At 43.5% G+C, this 24084-nt stretch overlaps 1 protein-coding gene across 5 annotated transcripts in view; it reads left to right on the top strand.

Moving 5' to 3' along the window:
* Nucleotides 1-12639: 12639 nt before the first annotated feature.
* DGKI (diacylglycerol kinase iota) overlaps nt 12640-24084 on the top strand; it is a 210213-nt gene continuing 198768 nt past the window's right edge. For all 5 annotated transcript variants that reach the window (XM_027680570.1, XM_027680573.1, XM_027680572.1 and 2 more), the window contains exon 1: nt 12640-12897. In XM_027680570.1, the coding sequence (XP_027536371.1) occupies nt 12707-12897 (191 nt within the window). In that variant the 5' untranslated portion in view covers nt 12640-12706. The remainder of the gene's footprint in view (nt 12898-24084) is intronic.

Below are 24084 nucleotides of genomic sequence, written 5' to 3' on the forward strand. Positions count from 1 at the left end.
CTTCCCTCTTTCCCACATCTTTTCAACCAAAGTTCCCCTGACTTGTCATCCTCAGTGAACCAAAGTACAAAAGAGAGGGAGTTCAACTTCTGCATTGACTGGTGAGGCTGTGACTACAGATGGGATCTCTTGTCTTTGTAACTCCCTTCCTCACTTCGCACACAGTCCCTGTCTTTGCTTTTATTCCTTTCCTGTCTAATACTGCAAGGGCAGGATTGAATTATGATGGCAGATGATGCCAGCAGTGTGCCAGTGACTGGTGGGTGTGTGTGCCACATGCACACAGCCTGGTCTGAGCACAAAGGCATTCTGTAGAAGAGTGAAATATGCAAAACCAACGGGAGCACGTGGGTGATAGTTTTCTTGGGAGAAGGTAGCTGAGGGAGGGAGAGGAGGTGCAGCATGATGGTGCTCAGAATCTAATCACAGCTCTGTGCCTGCTGGTCTATAGCACTTGAGCCTTTTATGGGGATTGAGAAGCATGAGTTTAGCCTGCTTCTGAAGGGACAAGAAAGGGCCCTGAGACTGCTGAGCTCAGAACACAGGCAGGAGAGGGGTGGGCAATGATGGTGCTGAGTTGTCCTCCTCTAGCTCTTTCTCTTCTCCTTTATCATTTAGCGGGGTAGGTTTCTCTGTGTGTTGAAAGCAGTTCTGGTAGGCTTCCCTGCTTCCACCCTTGAGAAATTAAGCAAAGATCAGTCACTGTCTTGTCACACTTTGTGTGAGAGAACTACACTAGTTTAACTAAATCTGTTTAGAAAGCAGATTTTGTTAAATTTATGCAATGTTTTAGATGGATGCCCTTTAGTTTGCTTAAGGCTAATCTATTTAGCTTGTATCAGTTCCTTCCCAACAAACTGAATCAATGTAAGGCTTAAACCATAAGTGCCTCCTGAGAGGACGATATGGATTTAATTTATTGGCCTCTAGATGCATTGACGGAATTTCTTATGTAGACTCAGTCTCAGATTGTCTTGTGTTTTCCTTTCCTTAACATCTTCCTGTTACTGTTGTAAATAGTATTTATTAGCTTTGCAAACTCTTGCTCAGGCAGTTGCAATGAAGAGAATTGAGCTTCCCTTAACTCTGCAGGTGATCTGAGCAAACTCTAAAATTTAACACACAAATATTACTGAATACCCATTCCCTCCCCTTAAACTTGAATTGTTCTAAAATAAAGCCATGTATCTTATTTTCCTCTTACCTCCTTTTCCAGAGATGTGATCTTAGACTAACTGCTTTGTTGAAAAGACAGGAGTATAGGTAGCCCCAGGTAGGCACAGTTCAGGCCTGGAGGTGGTAGATACTGTATTAGCTGTATGGCAAGGCAGTTTCTGACCTGAGGAGTTGATTATGTAAGCAGGAGACCTGTGAATAGAGGGATGAGATGAGCACATAGGGAGGTGAAGTGACTGGCCCGACTTCAGTGGAAAAGGCAAGAGCAGTATTCAGGTCTTATCCTGGTCCAGTAGTCTTCTCCCTGCTTTGTTTCCTCCTTCTCCTGTGTCATTGTTGTCTTTTAAGTGTCCTCTCTCTTTCAGTACCCTGGTCATGCCTTTGCTGGAGCTGTGCTTCTTGCAATTTGTCCTTGCAGTGGCATAGTTGAACTTACCCCAGGATTTGAGCAGGGTTTTATCTGGTTCCTACAGAAGGGCACTCAGGCTCCATTGAGATGGATTTAATGTGAAAATCCTAATTCAGCAGGCTAGCATAGCTACTTTACAGTTTACCAAAAGAAGTCAATTAGAAAAAAAACGAATTTGAAGCTCTTTTTTCTTTTATTTTTTTCCTAATGATAAATAAGGGAAAAACTAACCTAGCCTTACAAGTAATTTTTTACTATGTACAGTAGATATTTCCTGCAAGTATTCTATTTTGTAAAATACTGGATTTGTATTTTAATACTGCAGCTATCACACCAGCTCCTTTCTTGTTCTTTGTTCTCCTTAGACTTTCTTCCCTATTTGCCATCCTCAGGCCTGACTCAAAACTCAGAGAAATGAATGGAAAGTATTTGGCGAATTGCAGGGGACTGTGGATCAGTTCCCATTGTGCCATTTTAAGAAGGTGTTTCACATTAGTGACAGTGAAACATGTGCCTGACTCCATGAGCTAGTAATGAGTTTTGATGTACAGATGTGCTTTCTATGTAATGCCCTATTCTTCTATGCAAGTGCCTTTTTATTATTTTACCTGAGGTGGCAGCAAGAGGGGAAGTGCTGTTGTAGTCTGTGTTGCAACTGTTCCCTTCTTGGCATGGGTCGATCACTGCCCTAAAGTCTGTCTCCCTTCACAGTGATCCTCCTGGGTCCTCTGAATCATTCCAGTATCTATCAACAACTTTTGTATGATTCTGTTTTTTCTTTTTGAATGGTTTAAGGCCTCACATAAACAGTGACCACCGGTGGGTGCCACAAGGGATGGCTGCATTGCTCAGCCACTTGAGGTCAGCAAAGTGACAGGAGAAAGCTGGAATTGACCCTTCCATTACCTTATGGCTGGTCAGCGTTAAGTGCGCAAGGTCATAGTTTAGGAAATTCCTTAGATGGTCTTCTTTTTTCCAGAGCACCAATGATTTGCCACCTCTGAGGGCAACTGGGTGGCTAAATGTTCTGCAGAAGAGGTTCCAAGCTGAGGAGTGCAATACCACTTACTAGTCTTGCAGTTTGTACTGTGCATATAAGCAGGAGGCCTCTCTGCCTGAACTTATGCCCATGACCAGTTAAATGGGTCACCAACCAGTGCAGATATAGCTGACTTCAGTGTCTTAAAAACAAATTGGAATTATTTCTCAATACTCACAGGACAGATGATTTTGCACAACCAAAACAGCCCCTCCTCTCCGAAACGTACTGCACTTGCCACTGTTAAAACTTTGCCCTATTTTTTTGCTTAATTTGGGAATGTCAGTTCAAATCTGGTTGGGAGATAGTAATGTTTTCATCCAGAGCATTTTAAATGGCCACAGTCTGGGTCAGGCCTCAGTACTAATTCATCCAAGCCAGTATGGCCATTCCAATTTTCTTGCAACTGTTTGATAATCTATTTCTATAATCTTAATTTTTGTAATCCTTCAAGTTATTTTTAGGTACTCTTTTGGGGAATCTCTTGACCTAGCACACACATTGCTTGGGGATTTATTGTATTACATGTTACTTCTTTATAATAAGGAAAACCTTTACTTCACTTGGGTATGTTTGTGATCATTTTTCTTCAGGGGCCTTAATAGAACAGGTTTCTCTGCTAGATACTGGGGGCCAAGGAATCCCCTGTCATCACCTTCTCACAGGCTGTTGAGCAGCAAGGACTTCACTATCTCCAGAGATAGTTTGTGCCCATGTTATGTACCTAGCAGGGGGATGGGGGAGGCAGGACAGGGCCATTGCACTGCCAGCCTCAGCAGCCCAGAGGTGACCCCAGTGTGAATGTTGATGCACTGCACACCACGTGCAGAGGCAGCTTATGTGCTCTGTGTTAAGGGCATAAGGAAGTAGTACTAAGGTGTATTCAGGGAGGATGCCAGTGTAAGTGCTTTTAATTAGCTCAGCTCTATTACTTGAGGTCTTAGCCTTCTGCCAGTGTGCTTTTTCCAGTGATCAGTGACTTGGTGCTGTAGAATAACGTGTGTGTATGGATGTGGTAAGCAAAGGCCTTACATGCTACTTAATTTCCATTTCCAGTAGAGGACTTGAGTGATACTTGGAGTCCTCAGCTGTAACATTATGGTGTTTGTCAGCACAGTTTTATACACACTAGTAAACTTACCTTTTGGCCTGTAGCTTTAAAGCATGTCTAGATCTGTCGGGTCTTTGCTTCTAGGGAGATAAGCTATGAATGAAAGTAGGGCATTATTTTATATATATATATATATATTTAAAAACTATCAAGCACAGGGCATGTGCTGTTTCTAACCTTGTTACTAGTGTGTAGATAATGTTGGTTTTTCTCCCCTGGGCTATTTATAGTTCTTTGCTGCATTTCTTTCATTTCATCTGTACCATTCAATATTTTTCAGCAGCATAGACTAATGGATTAGACTGAGGTTCTTAGGCCAGATCTCACCTGATTCAACGCAGCACACTTCTCACATACTGCTCTTGAGGGTGCAGGTCTGATTTATACTGACAGGGGACCTCTTCCATATCTCTCTGTATAACAGTGTATCTCGATGTATTCTTGATTTTTCTAACGTAGACTAAAAATTAATCTAAAACCTTTTTTTTTTTCCTGCTGAAGAAACCAACCCACCTCTCTGCTCCCATCCCCCCAAACTATCAGTGGTAAATTCTGTCTAGACACATTTAAAATGTAGGTCAAGTAAAAGAAGGATACTAATTGCTACGTTGGGAGGGATTTCCACTGAGTATTTGGGCTCTAGATTCTAACTAGTGCCAAGAGGCCATTGTACAAAACCCACGCAGTTGAGAACAGAGGAATACGGAGTATTTTTATACTCTTGGTGACTAAAATATTTCTTTCTCGAGTCACTAATTAAAAAGGGAACATTTTGTATTCTGAAGGTGAAATGATAGGTCAGAACTTCATAGCTACAAAAGTTATACTAGCCTATATAAGTAGTGTAGTGCTGTGATGCGTTGCTGGTTTGCACTATATAGTGTTAAGGATTAATAACTTTGGGGGTTGCAAAGATGAATGAATTGATTTACATGTTAAGTAAGGTCTTTACAAATAAGATGTAAGGATTCAATCAATACTGTAGCTTTCTCATGGCCAATAAAATGACATTGGGCATTCAGAGATATGTTGAGGGTGTGATCCCAGTTAGTAGTACCACATTGCTTGGGTGATCAGCATCCACTGGAGACTCCAGTGTTGAGAGAGAAATTGCAATTTGTTTTTGTCCTGTTCATGTCAGGCCTTTTTCTGCTTTACCAAGGTGTATATATATATATGAGTTTAATTGCTGTGTAGAAGAGAGTGCATCTTGCAGAAACCTCTAATTTGTGATGCTGAAATGGAGTTTGGATATTCTTTATTAGGAGTAGTCTCTTGTCAACCCTAAAACCGATCTCCATACTCTTTCTCCAAGAGCTTCAACTGAACAGCTGAGAACTGAGCATGGGAAAGCTGGATTTGTAGACCTGTCTTACAGAAAGTGTGAAAGAAAGGGCATATGAAGGGACCTGACATCACAGGGAAACCTAGTTCTTGATTCCATAAATCAGCAATGATAGCCTCTGTCACTAGTTCCCCGCTAGGTTTAACTTTACTCCTGTTCTCCTTGCTCTTTAATATTACGCAGTCCTGTTTATGCATATCTGACCTTTATGTTAATGCCACTTTCCCCTCCAAACAGCAAGTAAAAATCTTTTCGAACTTTAGCAGTCCATAATGATGGGAGTGGAAGAGAGAGAGGGGGAAGCAGAGGCAGTTAATAATTTTCTTTTACGAGAACTCAGCTCATATCTGACTTTGCCATACCAGATTTTAATTCAACGGTGCTGATGTAACGGTGTCTTGCTTTCTTCATTTGTACAGTTAGCAAGAATGAGTGTGAGCATGTGTGTATCTGTGCAGAGGTGAATAATTAAAAGAAATCAACAACACAGAGTTGTTTCCTTAATGTAATAAGTGTCACTAAATAAAGGCATCTACCTGAACACACAGGATGCATTCGGCTTGGTGCAACAGGAGGTCCAGGCCTTCCTCTCTGAAACCTGTTCAACATTCCACATCACTGAGCACTCGTTAAACTGTTGTGTGAATTGCTGTCTGAAGACTGTGCTGTGATTAATTGTCAACTGAATGTTGTTGCACTGTGTCATTTTGTGTGTATGCCTAGACTGTCTGGCCTTTCTGTAGGGCAGCTCTGGCTTGGTTCAAAAAAAAGATTATTTTAGGCATTATTGTATATTCTGGTATCATTTTTGTCCTGCAGAATTATGGCTTTGAATTTTTTTTTTTTTAAGTGATGTAAGTTAGCCTTAAAAGGTGGCTCCTGGGAGCCGATTGCTCAAGGAACACAGTTTCTGAGCTGGTCTTGTGGGAGAGGATCCCCCCTTCTGTGGGAGTGCTACTGCCCTGACAGCCCCATGGGCACATTGAGGGGAAGCAGTTTGCTCTCAGAGGGCCATGCTGTGACACAAATACATCACAGTTTTTCTGAGATTTGCTAGGCCTTCCAAGGGTACACTACCTGGTGTTACTCTCATGAAGAGAAATACATATCCAGGGCCAAATCCATTGCCTTGGGCCATGCAAAACAGCACCTTGTGATTGAGTCACTCTGCTGTGACACACCTAAGGCACTTAAGTTGATCTTTTCCCTTTCCCTTTGTTCACGGGAATGCAGTATGGGTTTGTGCAAACATTTAAAACTATCTAAGATGACATGGACAGTGATACTAGTGCAAAAGCATGTCCTCCAAAACTCCTTGGTAAACTTCAGCAGGGCCTCTTCTGACTGCAGATGTCTCTAATCTCTTGCCATGTCTATTTAACTCTGTGTCTGTGTGTTCAGTGGCCTCTATTTTTGTACAAGTGCTGTCATCTGGATGCGATCCCACCTGATTGTTAACACTGCAAACATGTCCATTGGGTGGAAAGAAGTTGCTGTTTTTCCTTTTTAAATCATCTGCCTGATTCTACGAGAAGACAGACTACCTGCTTTTGTAGCCTAAATATGTATGTAGCGAAGTATGTTATGCTTTTCATTTCTTGCAAATAAATATTTTCTGTAGAAAAAGCAAGTACAACTTGTTTGATTTCCTCCTGATTGTTGGAAAAGATCTGGGCCCTTGGCTTTCCCAGGTGTGGCACTGCACTTGAAGAAGATGTGTCTATCTTCGACACGGCAGAACCCCAGTAATTTAGCAGGGTGCTAGAAAGAGAAGGTTAAAAGCAATGATGTGTTTTTTTTACTGAAGCTGGCTGCCCCTTCCCTTTTTGAGATTAGCAGAGAATTATGTCTGTCAATAACGGGTGGAAATTAGGTGAAGGCTGATGGCGTTTAATAATGATAATGGCACTTCAGTGCAACTATGCGATACAGCCCTATTAATATTAAATTCTGTCTCCTTAAAAGTGAGATCCAGGAAGGCTGATGCTCAAGGGGGCACTTGCTTCAGCCCAGTGATACCAGTCTGCTACGGCATGCTGGAGCTCGAGTCGTATGGGCCAAATAGCCCTCTGGAAGGTAAGGCCTTTCCCTGCACTGGCTTTACACTGGATTTGCTTAAACTGAAGTGAACTCTTAAGAGAGCTCTTTCTGCTTTGGCTTTTAGAGATTGGGTCCTCTGCTGGCCTCGGGTCCTTCCCTTACCCTGACTCACCCCTGAGATAGCTCAGGAGCTTTCTCTAGCAATTCAGAAGCTGTTCTGCCTGTGTGAGCAGTCAACCTTAGGCCCAGCAGCCCAGAAACAGTATCCAGCCAGGGGACAGAGCTGAACCTTTACTACTTTGGGTAGACATGGAAAAAAAACCACCTAATTTCTTCCAGTTTGAGGACTCTGTGGCTTTGCTGGCCGCCCAGGGAACTTCATGATAGATGGCCTAGTGCAGATGTGAAAACTACTCTGTGCAGAGCTGGCATCACAAATGGTGTGGTAATCTGTTTTACGCCAGTTTTCTTCTAGGAAAGAGACCTCGTATATGAGTACCGTGCATCCATCCAGTAGCAACCAAGAATTTATCCTCTGCAGTATTAGTGATGGAAATAATAGTTCCAGCTTTACTGAAAGTGAAAATGGGAGCGTGAGAGATGGCTTTGATGCCTCCTTTTCAAGGCCTCTTAAAAAAGACTGCTTTAGAGGTTGGAGAAGGCAGCGTACCATGAAAATTGGAACACCGTGGCCTGCACTAAATTTGTGGCTGATGCAGATTTTTGGAAATGCCTTGGTTTGGGGCTAAAAAGTCAAAGTAGCAAAAGAAATTGGTAGTGGAGGAAAACAAAAGCTCCTCCAAAGCTCTACCCTGGGTGCCTCTTGCTTTCTGAACAGGCAATTTCACTTGCCAGAACTATTGATCTAGGGTACTTGTTAGCAGCATCAAGCCATATATAGCATTTTTAGAGGAAAATCATTAGATTGTGACTGATTGGGAAAGTTACCTTCAGCTTAGTTTCAGCTGAGCTCAGTTCCTGCAAGCATACAAAACATGGACCAGTGATTAACGATTGGTTAAGAATCTCCTTGGATCTCAGTATTACCCTTAAATCATCACACAGCAGGTGATGCTGCAGGGAGTCTGTGATTAAAAAAGAAACCCACATACAATGAAGAAATGCTGGGTGATGAGCTGTCAGCCTCACTACCTATCAGCCTCCGGTACATGCTGTTCTTTGAAAAGGATGTTACTGCTTGAAGTCAAGGCTGAATTTTGATACTCCTTTCTCAGGCTGATTCCCATTGCAGGGCAGGTAATGCAGCTTGTGATGCCTCTCATGGCATGGTTGGGTGGTTAAGTCCTCTCCCTTTGCTGTTAGCTATTGCTTGTACCTATTTTACAAGCACAGACTTCACCCTTCTTGAAGGTATTTCATGAAAGAGTCATTCCTGGCGCTCTCTTTCCTGGTTTGTTTGCTTTAGAATTTTTTTAGAAACCCAAACCTCATGCTTGTGGCATACTGGTGAATTTGGTTTACCCTTCGCCATGCTTCAGATTCCTGGTCTGCAAAGCCAGTGGTAGCTTCCTCCTCTCTATAAAGTACACTGAGATTAAGCAAAGCAAGATGATCCAAAGGAGCTAATGATTAGAAACAAAAGCCTTTTTGTTTTCTAATTAATAATAATGCTAATGTGTCTTGTCTCCCTCCAGTTTGTACTTTAAAAAGTTGAAGTAATTTTTTTGATTCCTCATTTTCTTGGTGTTGTCTCTTTGTGGGCTTCAAATGGTCTGCAGGAATGACTTCTTTGACTTTTTATTATTCTACTCACATAGAACTGTATCTACATGAGTTCTATACATTGCTATAGAATTACTACTTTGTGTATCTCCAGTAAGGAGAAAATTACAAGCTCTGGCCCCTATCTTTGCTGTGATACTGCTGAGGGAAGATAATCACTGTAGAGTAAGTCCATGATTTTTGAGTTGTCTCACTTCCACTGTCCCAAGAAATGCTTACGTTCTGGTTGTCCCTCTTTTTTTAAACCTCTGTGGTGAAAACCTGGGTTTGATCCATGCTGTCTGTGAAGGGGCAGCACCCAGGCACTTCCAAGCAAGTGACACTTCATTTCACCTCCATGAACACCTTGGCACCAGGTACCAGGGCATATTTCTGGCTACGGCAGACTTCAGGCAGGAAGGGGAGCAGTGCTGAAAAATAGGTGAAAAATGGTAAAAATAAACAGAATGTACCAGAAAGCAGTAACTCAACAAAGAGCTAATTGTTGTTGCAGGGTGAAGCAGCTCTGCCCAACAGGGTGATCTGCTGAGCTGAGCTTGGTCCCTACACGTTGAGCCTCAGCATCCCTCAGTTACTCAATGGATAAGCAGTGCTCTACTGGAACTTCAGATGCTGTGAATGTTTTTGTGGGGGTTATCTATCAGCATTGGATCGGGAAAGGAAGCTGGCTGCTTGTTCAGTCACATTTAAAAATAAAATAAAAATTTGAGGGGATGCAAACTCTTATGTACACGTGTATAAATATATTTTGTATGTTTTCCTGAAGGTTGAATGTTGAAGGTTTTCCTGAGGATGAATTTTGCATTATCTTAAGGAATATGGAACATTTAAAGTAGACTGACTTCTCACTGGGTAGCCTGGCACACTGAACAAGTAGGGCTGCCCCACCCTTTTCTTCCCCAATGTCCTTTTTCATATATCCACCTCTTTTCTATTAGGAAAAAGATTTTCAGTCCCTCCCACTCAGAATAAAACTTAGCGCAGTGCGCACAGTCTGTGCACACTGGAGTGTTCAAAATGGGATTTAACAGGCATGTGAGTAATGGAATAAACCTCCTTCCCCTGGCTTTGCTCCAAAAGGCTGAAATCCCTCCTTTTGCTGCATTTACTCTTTCATTCCCACCATCCGCCCTACTCTAGGTGGAATTCTAATCCATGCTATTCAAAGCATGCAGTGTGGTGAGAAGTTTCCACCCAGGAAAAAGAGCTCCCCACCTGCTGAACCTTGTCAGCTCTCCCAGTTAAGCAGGAGTCACCGCAGAGCGATGTGAGGCGCTCCTCTTAACCTGACAATGCTTAAACAGATGAGAACTCAGACATGGGAATTCAGGTTTTTGCTAGCATGATGATCCCAGATACTGGTAAAACCTGCTAAAAGTCTATTTTTGTGCTCATCCTTTCTCTCCCAATCCAGCGGTATGTCTGCAGCCATGTCTTGGAGCAAAAGTGATGCTCTTCCAAAGCTTCTGCTGTTGCTGCCTTGCTCTAGCCACAGGGAATGACAGCTATGCCACAGGTGTAATTGTGTAAGCAGGGCTTTCCTTCACGAGCCTCAGATTCTCTCATAATTGCTCATATTCAGAAAAAGGCATAGGAAGTCAGTTTAGCACTTCGCGTTTCAAATGAGTCATGCAAATTGCAGCAGTCGGAGGAAAAACAGGTAACCCCAGAGCAGAGTGTAAATTTGGTCATGTGGGGAAAATGGTTATTGACAAGCAGGAGTCACAGGAGGCTTATGCTGGAGGAGGAGGGGGCTCAGTGGCTTGGAGAGGGGGTAGGAAATTCTGATTAGTTGTTAGGCTTTGCTCCAGGTGCTCTGTGGGAGGTGGAGCGATTAGCTGGGGCACAGGCTACAGTGTTGTTCTTATGTGGACCAAAGGCTAAGACAATAAAGCTGTGAGATGATAGGTAGCATTCTGCTCTCTGAGTGCAAAATTAATTTGCAGTTAAAGGGGTTTTTTGCACATCATTGGCATCTTCTCATAGCAATGGTTTTCACCAAAGACAGAACCTTTAAGATACTACTGATGAGAGAAGGACTTAATGGTGCTGCTCCTCATCCTTGAAGCTTAATGTTGGGCCAGCTCTGAACTGGCCTTTGACAGTACCATCCCAAAATGGATTACTTCTTTACTGCAAAAGAGACTTGGCACAATGTTCTTAAATTGAATGCTTTCACAAGCAACACTGGCTGCTGATTTCCCTGGGAAGTTCAACTGGAGACTTTTCAAATGAGAGCCCAGGTCTCCAGGGAAAAGGCAGTGATGGTTCCAGTAGAGCTCCATGCTGGTGTGTAAATCTCTCTGCACACAGAGGGATCCAGAGCAGGATCCAGACCTTCCTTTTACAGTTCTGAATAAGAACTTTAGTTTTGCTTCTAATAAGTCAGGTATTAAATTGCTTAATTATGTTTTAGTCTATGTGCTTTACTAGTAACTAAAAATCTCCTCTGAGATTTGGAGGAGAAAATGTATATCCCTATTGGAGGAAGCACGTGTGCATGTAGGGAATGTATGCATTGATTATGCATATGGGTAGAATATAACTCTGAAGGTTGGTTCAACTTTTAAATACTCATAGTGTAGTAAAAAGATCCACTTTTCACGACCCTTCTCTACTACCAGCAAGGGACAGAAAGATGTCAGTTGGCTGGCATGGTGAGCCTGTCAGTGCTGAAGCTGAGGTGAAAGATGTGTGCACAGTATGTGCTACAGGTGGAGAAGCTGAATCTTTACATGGGGTTGGAGAAGGAGCAAGGATCAGATGTTAAGAACCTATTGACTGTCATACACCAGGTTGATGCTCAAGATTTTGGAACATTTGCACACTGGTGCATATGGGCATATGGTGCCTATGTTGTTAATCCTGGCAATGGTTGTGTTGTGGCACAGGGATAACAAAGAAGAGGCAAGGCTGCTCAGGGAAGTCGTCTGTGGATCTGGTGAGGTTCTAAAATCTGCTCCTGTGGCCTATGCCTTCTCTGTAGAGTACCCTTGTCCATGCTTCTCTTTGTTTTTTTTCCTTATGTCTTTCTAGTTTGAACTGCATTACCTTGGAGAACTTTTGGATACAGAAAACAGAGCCCTGGCTGAGCATAATTCCTGCTATAATTTCTATATAGAAACAGACCTTGACCTTTTCTGTACTTTTTAATCTTATTGTCACTGTCAGCTCACGTGCTTAAACAGCTCCATGCCGACACCTACCTCTAAAGCCTTCCTTAGTGACACGCACCGAAGAAAAGGGAGAAGCAGGGAACAAGGTGGGAGGACAATTAATTTCACGGAGGGGCACCGTGATGCTTGTGTCAGAAGAAACCTCTTTGAAGTTGGGTGCTTTGATTCTGAGCATACCAAATCGAGATCGCCTAGGGAGAAAAATGAGAAGCAATCGCTAGACAAACAAGCTCGGGGTGTAAGAAGGCGAGGGCGTTTCTAGGTGCTCCGGGACACCAGGACTCGTTCTCAAACATGTTTTTAATGTGATACCGGGAGGGAGCCGGGTGCGGTAAGGCCAGGGGCGGGGATGGGGGGGGTGTGTCGTGACAGGGTGTGGCAGCGGGGGCGCGGCGGCGGGCGCGGCGATTGGCTGGCGGGCGGCGGGGCGTGGCAGTGGGGCGTGGCCACACGGGAGTTTCCCACAATGCCCCGCTGCAGTGCGGCCGCCGATGGATGCTGCGCGGTCGCGCTGCCATTTGCAGCCGCCGCGGCTCGCAGCGCGCCCCGCGGCCCCGGGAGCCGCGGTCCCCCGGCCACCGCCGCCCCCCAGCGCCTGCAGCCGCCGGCCGGCCCTCCCCTGCCCCCGCCTCCTCCTCCTCCTTCTCGGCCCCACTGCCCCGACGCAATGAACCCCCCCGCTGCAGCCGGCGGAGAGGACACGGGGGGGGCGGGTGGCGGCGGCTGCCGGGGGGCCGAGGGCGGCGGGGAGGCGGCGGGTGCCGCCGGGGTCCCGGAGGAGCCGGGGCTGTCCGCGGCGGAGGAGTCGCTGGAGGAGAAGCTGCGGAGCCTCACCTTCAGGAAGCAGGTGTCCTACAGGTGGGTGCCGGGCGGGCGGGCGCCTCTCCGGGGAACCTCTCGGGCACCGGGCGCCCGTGGGTGGGAAGGCGCGGGCGGGTCCGGCGGCGGTGCGGCCGGGCAGCGGCGTGAGGGCAGCACCCTGGAGCCGGAGGGGCTTTTTTTCTTCATTCCGAAGCCTAAAAGAGCCCTCCCAGACCGGCGTTCCGTTAAGCCGGCAACCTACTCAGAGCCCCGCTGCTGCCGTCAGGTTTGGGGTGCTCCTCCGGCGCGGCAGCGCCAGGGGAGATGGGGAGGGTGTCGGTGTACGCGGGTGAACTTCAGAGTTACTCAGAGAGAGAGTCGGGGATCTTGCCCGGCTGCCAGGGGAATAGGTCTGTCTTCACGCTTTGCCCTTTCCGATAACAACATACCGCCCGTGCTCCCGGCGCCTCCAAATGCTCGCCAAAGGGATCCGAAAAACCTTTCTGGTGACACCGCTGCTCCCGAGAGGGGTTTCTCTGTGGGATGTCTCACGGGGTGCAGGTCTCCCCTCCGTGCCCGCTCCCCACCCGTGCCGGCAGCAGTTGCATAAGCCCCAGTGGCTGACAAGACAAGGTGGGCTGCTGTGCCCGGCTCCCCCACGCGTGGCTGGGGCTGAGGGCCGAGAGCGGCAGCCACCGGGGTGCCACGGGACATGTAAAGCAGGGGGTTACTTTCATAACCGGGGTCTTGGGTTTTTATGGCTGCGCATTTATCTCCTATCTCTGATGTCAAATAGATGGGTTTCTCCCTTCTGTAACTACACCTGTATGAAGGAGCTGTTGGTGAGGCTTGTCTGCTTTGTCAGCTAGGATCTGTTAATGGTCCGCATCTGCGGAAACTGATTGCTGTCTGAGAAGCTTCATGCCAAAAAGTTTTCGAGTCTTACCTAATTCTAGCTGCAAAGCCCCCGTAGAGGCAGCACACATCAGTAACTGGTATTCTAATGTGCTTAGGGACAAGCCCTCTCAGCTGGGAGGATAGCAAACACAAAGCTGCTACTTATTTTGTCTTTGCAAGAAGAGAGTGTCTCTAGCTCTCGGTAAATTAGCTGAAGAATCTCCCCTTACAGGGGGATACTTGATGATCTGTCAGTTTACATCTGAGATAGCTTAGTAGCTGATCTCAGTCAAAGCTCCGCATGTGGCAGGGCTAAAAAACGATGTAATTAAACACTCTTCATAGCTGAAGTTTTATATAATACTTCATGTGTGCAGAGAGACTTTCCCCATGAGGGCTGATGGCCCCACTGGTGAGTGTGAAGTCTGGAATGATTCATACTGGTCTCAATAAGGTGAACGGTGCGAAAATGAAAACTTGCTGGACACCTATAAAACATTGCATCAGTCAGTCATCTCTTGTACTTTTGCGCCTCTACCCTGACAGTTTTCTTAGCACACAGCATTTAGGGGCAGGTAAGGGCAGTCTGTAGGTGAGTTGTTGAAGTCAAATAGCTGCTAATGAGACAGGTTTCCTAATGTGTCTGCTCTTGGTTACAGAAATCTTGGAGGTGCTCTATTCAGGTTTTCATTTTCTTATTTTCAATATTTTGGCATTTTCTGCCTTTTTTGGGGAGGGGAAGCAGAGGGGCACAGGGAGGAGATAGTAAAATCTGCTTATAATGTTCTGCTCTCTGGATTGTCCAGAAGTGTGTTAAAGACATGGGTATTCTTGAAGTTTTCTGCGTGGTCAATATTTGTAAGGGTTTCAAAATAAATGCTTGTAGGAGGAAAGGCAGGGTTTTTTTCTCTTCTTCCTCTCTCCTCTCCTCTATCTAGTGTTCAACAAGTCTTGAACCTTCAGATATAAAAGCCTTTTCTTAAGCATCTCTTTATGCATATTACTTGTTCTACTTGATATGTGCAAGAAAGTGCATTTTCTTTGCGTCCTTGGATTTCCCCACCTAATCCTCTTCTGGAGCTGGTTTTCTACTGATAACGTGCACTGTTTCATTTATTCATAACGAGAACAATCTGGGTAGATAAAAGAGTAGAAAACTTCCACAAAGGACCTCCACTGAGCTCTCCACACCCTGCACCCCCCAGGCTCTTTAAATTACTACCATTTTTCTCTGTAAATTATGGTGCTGAAATACATTTGCAAATGTAAATGGCTATATTATATACAGGAAAATCTATTTATATTGGCGCTTGGACTCCCTTATCCACTGGTAGAACAGAACTTATTCAAGGTTTCCTACAGACTTTCAAACCGCTCATTTAGGATTCTCTATGCAGGTGCATTACATTGAAATACACCTATACAGCTGTATTTATACATGCAGGAAAAAACCCCACAACAGTTGGAACTTGCTTAAAATAAGAAAGATTCATGAAAATGTAAAAAAAATAAATCTGTTGGTGGCAGTTGAAAGAATGAAATAGGTGTCTGAAAAGGAGGTCAAGGTACTGTCAAAAGGGAAAAAAAAGGAAGAAGAACATTTGCTGTACCAATATTATGACATTATGGTTTACCTGAGACTGGCTTAAAGTACTGTCTTCCCTCCTCCCTCCCTCCCTGCCTCCCTTTTGTTTTGGTCTTGCTAAACAGCAAATTCTTTCATTATAATGCTAATCTAATTAGCTACTGACATAGTTCTTGCATGCAAATAACTTGTTAGTTTCTCTAGAATTGTACCAAAACCATGCATAACATAGTTCAGAAACCAACGTTTTGTACTGATATGAGCAGTATCTTCAAATGCAGAAACTGCTGGATTAAATATGTAAGGATTTCGTGTAGTAAATACCAATGTAGGCATGGTTGTCCCCCAGACAAACCATCAGGAGGAAAAACTTGCTTTAAACAACTCCGGTGTGCCTCACGCGGAGCTTGAAAGCTCCCCTGACCTTTCCATGTTCCCAATCATTGCCACTTTGCACCTGACAATCCAAAAAGCTCCTTGTCCACACCAAAAGCTCTGCCAGAAGTAGATATCTGCTTGCTGCTTACTTTCTAGCAATGTGCTGTCATCATGTATACGCGCACAGCGGGGATGTGCCACTCCTCTGTGCTTGTGCGTGAGCTAATGGGTTTAAAGTGTGTCTGTTTGTGTGTGTGTGTGTGTGTGTATGTGCTGCCAACACACGTCCCTTAAGTGGATCCTAATTTGCAGACGGGGCGCCTGCCCGGCCTGATGTAATGGGGGGGCGCTGCCGCTGGAGCTCAGCCGGTGGGAACCGCTGGTGCAGAGGGAGGGAAGGGGAAATCTGCAATCAGAAGCCTCAATCCCTTGAAGAGGGGTATCTTGCAGAGCTGGTCGCTGTGTAGACTGAATGAAAGCCAGAGAAATGATCTCCCTTTTAAACCTCATGCTGTTAAATGAGGCCAGCTGACTTAAGACTGGGATGCTGACATCAGAATGCCAGCAGCTAAGCAGCAAGTTTAGGGCTAATTTTTGTTTTTACCCTGCAAATAGGGAATTAAGTATCTTAACAACGTTTTGGCTTCTCTGCTTAAAATCTGAAATATGGGCTCACAAAATGAAAAAAATTCTTTTTTTTTTTTTCATAAACTGATCGAACCAAAAATTCGGTTTCCCAGCCAGATGTGAAAAGGTTGGCAAATGAAAAAAAAAGAAAGTGAATTAAATATGTACGTCTGCCAGAGAGAAATGCTTTCTACAGTTTGGTTTTTGGAGTAGTATCAGCCTCCTACATTTCTAGACCCAGCAGATATTTACAAGACATTTGGACACAAAGCTATTATGTAAATTTTTCTTTCCTTGTAATTTTTATTGTTTTGTCACTGCAAATGCCTGTGAGGAACATCATGGTCTCCTTTAGATAAAGTAAAGATTAAAGATGCTTTCCCAAAGAAATGCTTTATATAAATTCAGATTATACCAAAGGGATGCTCAATAAGAATATTTCCACAATGAAAACTAAGGTAAGAGGAAATAAAGCTCTATCTTGCAGTTTTCCTGCAGGTATTTGCATCTCTAAAAAACTCATCTGAAATGCAGTCTTGTCATTTAATTCTTTAAGCCTAGAGAAATAGTAAAAGTAAAAAAAAAAACAACCACAACCCCCCCCGAAACCACAAACAAACAAAAAACCGTCCTTAAAAACCAAAACAACCAACATAACCTAAAAAGCAAACTAACTGAAGCCATCAATAAACCAAATGGTTTTTAATTTCTTAATTAATTATTATTTAGAAATCCAGGGAATCTTGATTAGTGGCATTGGAAATAAAAATACAGTTTTAAGTTTTAATGGCCCTCTTGTGAGAGCTCAAGTGGTATTTGGCAAACACTTGTCACTAGAGAACAGTTTTTCTAGAGAAATGTGTTTTCATTTTGACCAAGTGGAGAAATCCTGACTGAGGCAGTGGGTGGCAGGCTTTAGAATTCTTGCTCGTGCGTGACTCAGGAGTTTCCAAAAGTGGGACCACAGCGAATCATTTCAGAGACCTGTGCTGCTAATGGGCTTGGCACCTCAGTTATGGTGCTTTGTCTTTGGCTAAGGTGCCTTGCCTGAGCAAGAAACCATTCATTTCCCTTTTAGTACTGGGAGTGGCTGGAGGTGCTGGTTTTCATAGCTCACTGTGTCCAGTTCCACTCAGAAATGTCACCATGTAAAATAGGTGGTTTGAGTTTCTTTGGATGCTGTTTCTCTCTGACTTGCCAAATGAATCTGTTTGGGATGTGCCTTGCGTGCTTTCCCGACCCTTCCTCTGCAAGCAGAAGCCAAGAATCAAGCTGGCCTTTCCTCCTGCAGCATCAGCAATAACTGCTTGTCTGCCATGGCAAAAAGTAACAGGAGTTATAATTAGAGTTGGTTTCATCACTGCATTTGAAGGAGAAAAAGTTATAGCAGAGAAGTTCTGGGAAATCCTTGATTATGCAATCCTTGTCACTGTTGATGAGAATATAAGTACCTGAGACTACAGATGGGGCTTTAGACCAAAATAGAAATGTAAGGATAAGCAATATCCTCATTTTTTTTGCTTCATGTATTTACTGACATGATAGTGATCATAACATGCACATCTCTTCTCAGTAAATATTAAATAGAGAGAGGATGGTAGAGGTGTCTCTATTACTAAGACTTAATTATTTTATGAAATATGACAGCATTTACTAGTGTACTGTGAAGTATTATAAATAATTAAAGCTGGATGGCATTTGTAAAAATGAAAACACCCAACACAAGCCTTTGATCTTTTGATTGTATTGATTTATTTTACATAAGTTTCCTTGAATCTTAATACATTCTAATTCTATAAATGAGTGAGATTGTTCTGCACATAAAGGATGGATGAATTTTTATCTTCTACCAAATGTCAAGAAAATAATTCTCGCTCTCCGGCCTAATCTCATAAGATCTGCTTACAACTGTCTTTAAGAGTTTCGGGTATGTGCTGTACATCTTGTTACCACCCACTCTCATAACAGTAACTCAGTTAACTTTGTCACCAAAACTTTCATCACCATTTTGTCATTTTCTCCCAAAGCAGATCACTGGATGTTTTTGGTACATGAAGGGGACTTCATGAAGCTATTTGATTTATAAAGCTTTGAGGTGGAAATCCCGTATGGAAGCAAAATGCAGGAAAAAGCTATGATAGTCACAAAGAAGGACCATACCATGGGAAAACCAAGTTGACATTTGATGTTCCCTCGTGATATTGAGATGTGGCTGCAAGTCTGGCCATTAATGTCTATACGTCACGCAAAGTAAAGGGACCGTCTTTGAATTTAGAGCATGTCTGATGTTCTCCCTTCCATATCTGGGGTTAGCAGCACTTCACAAAAGAGATATTGTGAATGGTAACTCTGAATAAAATTACTCATGAGCTGCAATGGAATTATGTACATGCTCAGAAGGAGATAAGTGCATCAGTGATTTGAAAGGGGGAGCCTCTATGGGCACATAATAAAGCTGTTGTGTAGCACAGGCACGGACCTGTAGACTCAGATTGCCCTCTTACTGTTGCAGGTGGAAAATTTCACCGTGTAAAAAGTGCTGAATCAGGTGCCACATAACTTTGATGAAGTGGAAAACACTTCTGTTCTGGTTAGTCCTTTGGAATAAATGAGCAGGTGGTCAGTTCTTCTCTCCTGGGTCAGTCATGGGGCTGATAAAATTATTTGCTTGAAGCCTCACCAGACTTTTAACAGGTCTGTTTGTTTGTTTGGGTTTTTTTATTTGGCAACTTGGCTGAGTTGTTGGGAAGGATATGTGTATGTGCAACAGCTTTCTGTGCTCTTTCTTCCACTTCGTTGGTACATCCACCAGAACCTGGGCATGAGATACTCATGTGACAGTCGGACAAAGGATTCCCCACATAATAACAAAAATCAGGAATGGGAGGCTTGTTTCTTTGTGTCCACTTCTTCTAGTTAAAGAACTGTCAGTGAGGAACTTTGCCTAGGAATAAAATGGATGTGGAAAGCTGGAGCTCTTTTGTGTCTCGCTCTACAGAGTTCGTTTTGGTTTTTTTTTTAAAGACACTTTGTAAGTGGGAGTGATGCACAAACTCAGTTATACTGTTCACACACATGTCCTGGTGTAGGTTTGGGGGGTTTGTCTCCTCCTTGTGGTTTTTGAATGATTCTATGATTTGTTGCTCTTAGCAGAGAAAAACTATGTGGGACTGGGTGTATTTGAAAAAAATGTGTAAGAGTACATCTCAACATGCCCAGGTATGTTTGTGTACGGGGTCTGTAGGAGCCTCCATATGGTTAGTGCTGGGTGTTTGATGGCTGTGTATGGGTTAGGTAATGCCACAGTGAGTAACTTCAGGGTGAAGGAAGGTATATGATGGAACATGGGCACAAGAAGGACTTCACTGTGCATTTGCAAGTTGTAACTGTGTGGGAAAACCATCTGTGTTTTCTCTTAAATAATTTCTGGACCTTGTGTGGGCTTAGAAAAGTGTACCAGGGTGGGCTGTGTGTTCTGGAGCCTCGGTGCATGCTCTGTATAAATGCCCAGTAACATAAAATGAAGGGATGTCATTATGTTGCCAATGCCAATGTATGGTGTGTGGGTTTTCAGCCTTTATTTAACTGTACTTTCCTCTGAGGTAATACATATTTATGTACATAAAAAGTTAATGTGCTTGCTCATGGTGAGTGCCATAGGTCTGACGGATGCAGTACCAAGAGCTGAGACCCAGGTTTGCAGGCACATCTAAACCCACCAGGCTTCTCTGGTTTCACTTCTCATTTTTGTCTGTACTGTGCTTTTTATTTCTGTTTTTCTGCTTGTCTTGGTGTGGATGTGCTGGCCTGTGGATATAGCTGCTTCTCTGGTACCCATGTTCTCAGCCCTGAATTCTCCTGTTGCCCTTTCTCTTGGGATGCTGAGCTCCTGGTGAGGCTGTTGCTACTTCATGTACAGCCCACTTCATGCTGCCAGCAGGGAAGTTGATTGCCTCTCAGCCAGCTCATAAAAGGCTTTTTCTGCCTCCCTGGAAACTTGTCTTTTGCATTTTGCCTATAAATGAATTCAGGGAGGATTTTGTCAGTGAAGATTAAGATGTGTGCAGTCCTCACACCAGCACCACCTTGTCTAATGTGCTGGCAGAGACTGTCCAGTCTGTGCTTGAGTTGGTCTCTGAGGAAAACACTGGGGTTGGGATGACTACAGATAGAGAGAAAAGTGGTTTTCTTACTTTAAATTTCATTAGAATTTTTTTCTCCTACAAAAGACCACAGCCCCCCATCTTAGTCTGCAGAAGAGATTCACTAATGAAGCAGAAAGCTGTGTAGGGTAAAGGAAGGGGCTGTTTGTTTATTTGACTCAAAAAAAATCTGGTATTCTGGTCAGAGCCTTACCTTAAACAACAAAATGTAATGCTTGTCTATGATAACTTTGTCTCAGCTTTTTCCACCTGTAAAGCTGTAATCCATGATAATACATAACACAGGCAGTGTAGGACCTGAGTCTTTGTAGCTACACTTTGAGAAACGGGAGAAAAGAGCATAAAGTGACTTATTTAGGAGTGCAGATGGAATCTGTGTGACAAAGTGGCAACAGATCCTCAACTCTAGCACTAACAGCAAGACCTCCCATCCAGGCTAAAAGTATAGTGGAACAGAAAAGGATTGAAACTGCAACATGAAAGTTGCAGGAGAGGCAGAGGACAGCTGTGCATGAATATTGTAATTAGATCTTGCTTAGAATATAATACACCCAAATATACCTAAAGGAGGCCTACAGGAAAGCTGAAGAGGACCTTTTTACAAGGGTCTGCAGTGACAGGAATAATGTCTTTAAGCTGAAAGAGAGCAGGTTTATATTAGATATTAAGAAGAAATTCTATATTGTGAGCATAGTAAAGGCACTGGAACAGACTGCCCAGAGAAACTGTGGATGCCCCCATCCCTGGCAGTGTTCAAGGCCAGGTTGGATAGGGCTCTGAGCAACCTGGAATAGTGGAAGGTGTCTCTGCCCATGGAAGGGGTGTTGGATCTAGATGATCCTCAAGGTCTTTTCCAAACCAAAGCATTCTTTGATTCTATGAACTTTTGCTTCTGACTTATTTCATTGAGCAAATGGGAGGGTTCATGCCTGAGGCTGCCACAGGGCACTAAGTGATTCTTCTGAATGCCTTGACATCTCCAGCTAACTTAGTGAAATGGCCCAGCATAAAGGTGGGGGAGAAGTTGAGGGGAAAGGGAAAAATTTATTACGTTTCTGGTGAATAAATGGGCATGAACTACTATGCTCTTTACAAAGGAAGCTGGTGCAGGGCTAAACCTGTCTGCACTGTAGGATCGAGCCTGATTTTTCTCCATTACTTTCTATACTGCATTTTTGAGAAAGCCTGGTCATTTGAAATACTTGTGCTAGAAAAAAGCTTGGTAATAAGGTCCTGAACCTTTCACTTCTGGCTTTCCATTCAACTGCAGATCTGAATGGCACTGCCAGAATCCCTTTCCATTTAACAGCTGTTCAAAAGCTTAGTTAACTTTAAAACTTACAGTTCATAAAGGGAAACTGCTATTTTTATCATCTGGTCCATCCACCCTTTTTTTTGAGGGTTTATAGCATCAAATACCTAACATCAGCATTTGGACAGCACTCTCGGGCACATGGTGTGATTCTTGGGGTGCCCTGCGCAGAGCTAAGAGTTGGACTCGATAATCCTGATGGGTGCTTTCTAACTCAGCATATTCTGTTATTCACTTCTACCTAGAAAGTTTTCCAGCTCACCAACCCTAGAGATTCCGTAACACTAACACCATTGTTGTAGACAAATGGCCGCGTACTCAGAGAGAAGGGAGGTGTCTAATGGTACTTGGGTTTGAGGAATACTAACTTAGGGTATCCTTGCTCCTCCTGTGTACTTCTGTGGCTAAACATGAGAGATGAGAAGATATAGGATGCTATTCCCTCAGGCTGCCAATAAGGTCAATACATCAATACAATACCATCAACAATGAGTTTGCTTATTGGCACTGGGGAATGATGCTGCTGGCAGCCCTCTAACCTCAGCTATGCTATAGAGGCACTGCAGAGATAAATTATATTGATGCCTTTGGTTGACTGGCTGTATGTAAGAGCTCTTGGTGGAGAGATGTGGGCTCTTTTCCAATTCCAGGGACTTGGAGGAAGATGTTTAGTGATCAGAGGTGTGGGTAGTGGGAATGTGGTGGGCGAGTACCTTGTTTTGCTTTGTAATATCCTTTTCAGATGTATTCAAAATTATCTAGTCCTCCCTCACTGTTACTAAGGAATATGTGTTTAATATGTACATCCACAGTATGCCTAGTTAAGGCTATATGATACGCAAGTGTTTGGGGGTATGATCTGATGCTTTTTGCAGAAGGAGAAAAAGAAATTATTATATTTAATATAGACATAATTATTAGAAGCACTATGCTTATGTAGTACTTCAATATTTGTAATTTCGCCAACTTCAAAATATTTCAGAATTGTAAAGTTTGCTTCAATATTTCTCATTTTTTTTCAAATGCTCACAAGTTATGCTTGTCATAAAAACAAACAGCAAAGTCCCTAATAGTCAGATTATATTTCTTCTAAATTGTATGACTCATCAGGAAGCTTGACCCACTGGGGAACCTTTTCGAAGTGGGGCAGGGATTAAGCTTCAATTGCACAGATTCATCAAAGATGATGAGTCGAACATCTTAGAATCCCTCTGTGCTCTGAAACTGCTCCCTGACGCTGTGTAATATGCAGGAGAGGGGACTGCCTGGGATGCTCTGAGAGGTGCCATGGGGTTTCTGGGCACCATAGGAGAGGGTGAGGAAGCAAAATAGCTTTAAAGCCTGTTAGCATTAAAAGATGATGAGAAAATACCTTCCTGTCATCACTTTATTTCATTAGGTTGCTAATGAGTTTCCTCTAGGGATGGTAATGGGGTAGTTCTGATGCTTTTATCCAATTAGTGAATGATCCCAGGAGTATATCCTTTTGTTGTGAAAACACATCGAGTTTCATTCTGCCTGGAGCATTGAATCCTGCAGGTACTCTGAAGGCAATGAAATGCCATGTGTAGGTGCACACTAGGCCAGGTCCTTCATTATTAATTGCTGATGTTAGCCTGATTTATGGTTTTGAGATGATGCCCTAGAGGGCAGTGGACTCTCCTGTGAAAGTAAGCGAAATGCCAAAGACGTGAATAAAGTTCCATTACGAGTTTCGAGGTTACTTGCAAGTTCAGACACTGAGAGAATTCACATTTTAAAAGCCCTCATGTAGATAGGAAACAAAAGATGAGTGCCTTTGATACTATTGCCTTAAGGGATATCTAATACCAATGTCTTACCAGCTGCTTGTGCTCGTAGGAATCTTTGCTTCTGGCACTGTAGTCACCTCCACATTTCAACTTGATTTAAAATGACATTGAGGAAGGAATTAGCAACAGTACTGATGCAGCTGACATGTTTGGTTGTGGGTGGCCTTCCACTGGTGAAAACAACTTAAGCCATTCTTTATTTTCCATTTTTGGTCTCTGCAGGTAGCTGACAGTTGCAACTCTCACCTCTCTTGCAGGGCAGTATATTTGGCTTTGGAGCAGGTAGTTCTGTCCCTGCCCTGCCCAGTGTTTACCATTATAGAATTTCTGGCTTTCTTTATTTTTTAGTTGCTCTCTGTCCCTTTTAGTTCTGTAATTTGCCTTTCTTGGCCTACCTTCACCAAGACACCCATGCTCTGCGTGGGACTGTGCAGTGCATGGCACAATGAATGAGGAACACAGAAGTATATG

Source organism: Neopelma chrysocephalum, unplaced genomic scaffold (genome assembly GCF_003984885.1).
Source record: "Neopelma chrysocephalum unplaced genomic scaffold, ASM398488v2 Primary Assembly neopelma1_59, whole genome shotgun sequence".
Classification (NCBI taxonomy): Eukaryota; Metazoa; Chordata; class Aves; order Passeriformes; family Pipridae; genus Neopelma; species Neopelma chrysocephalum.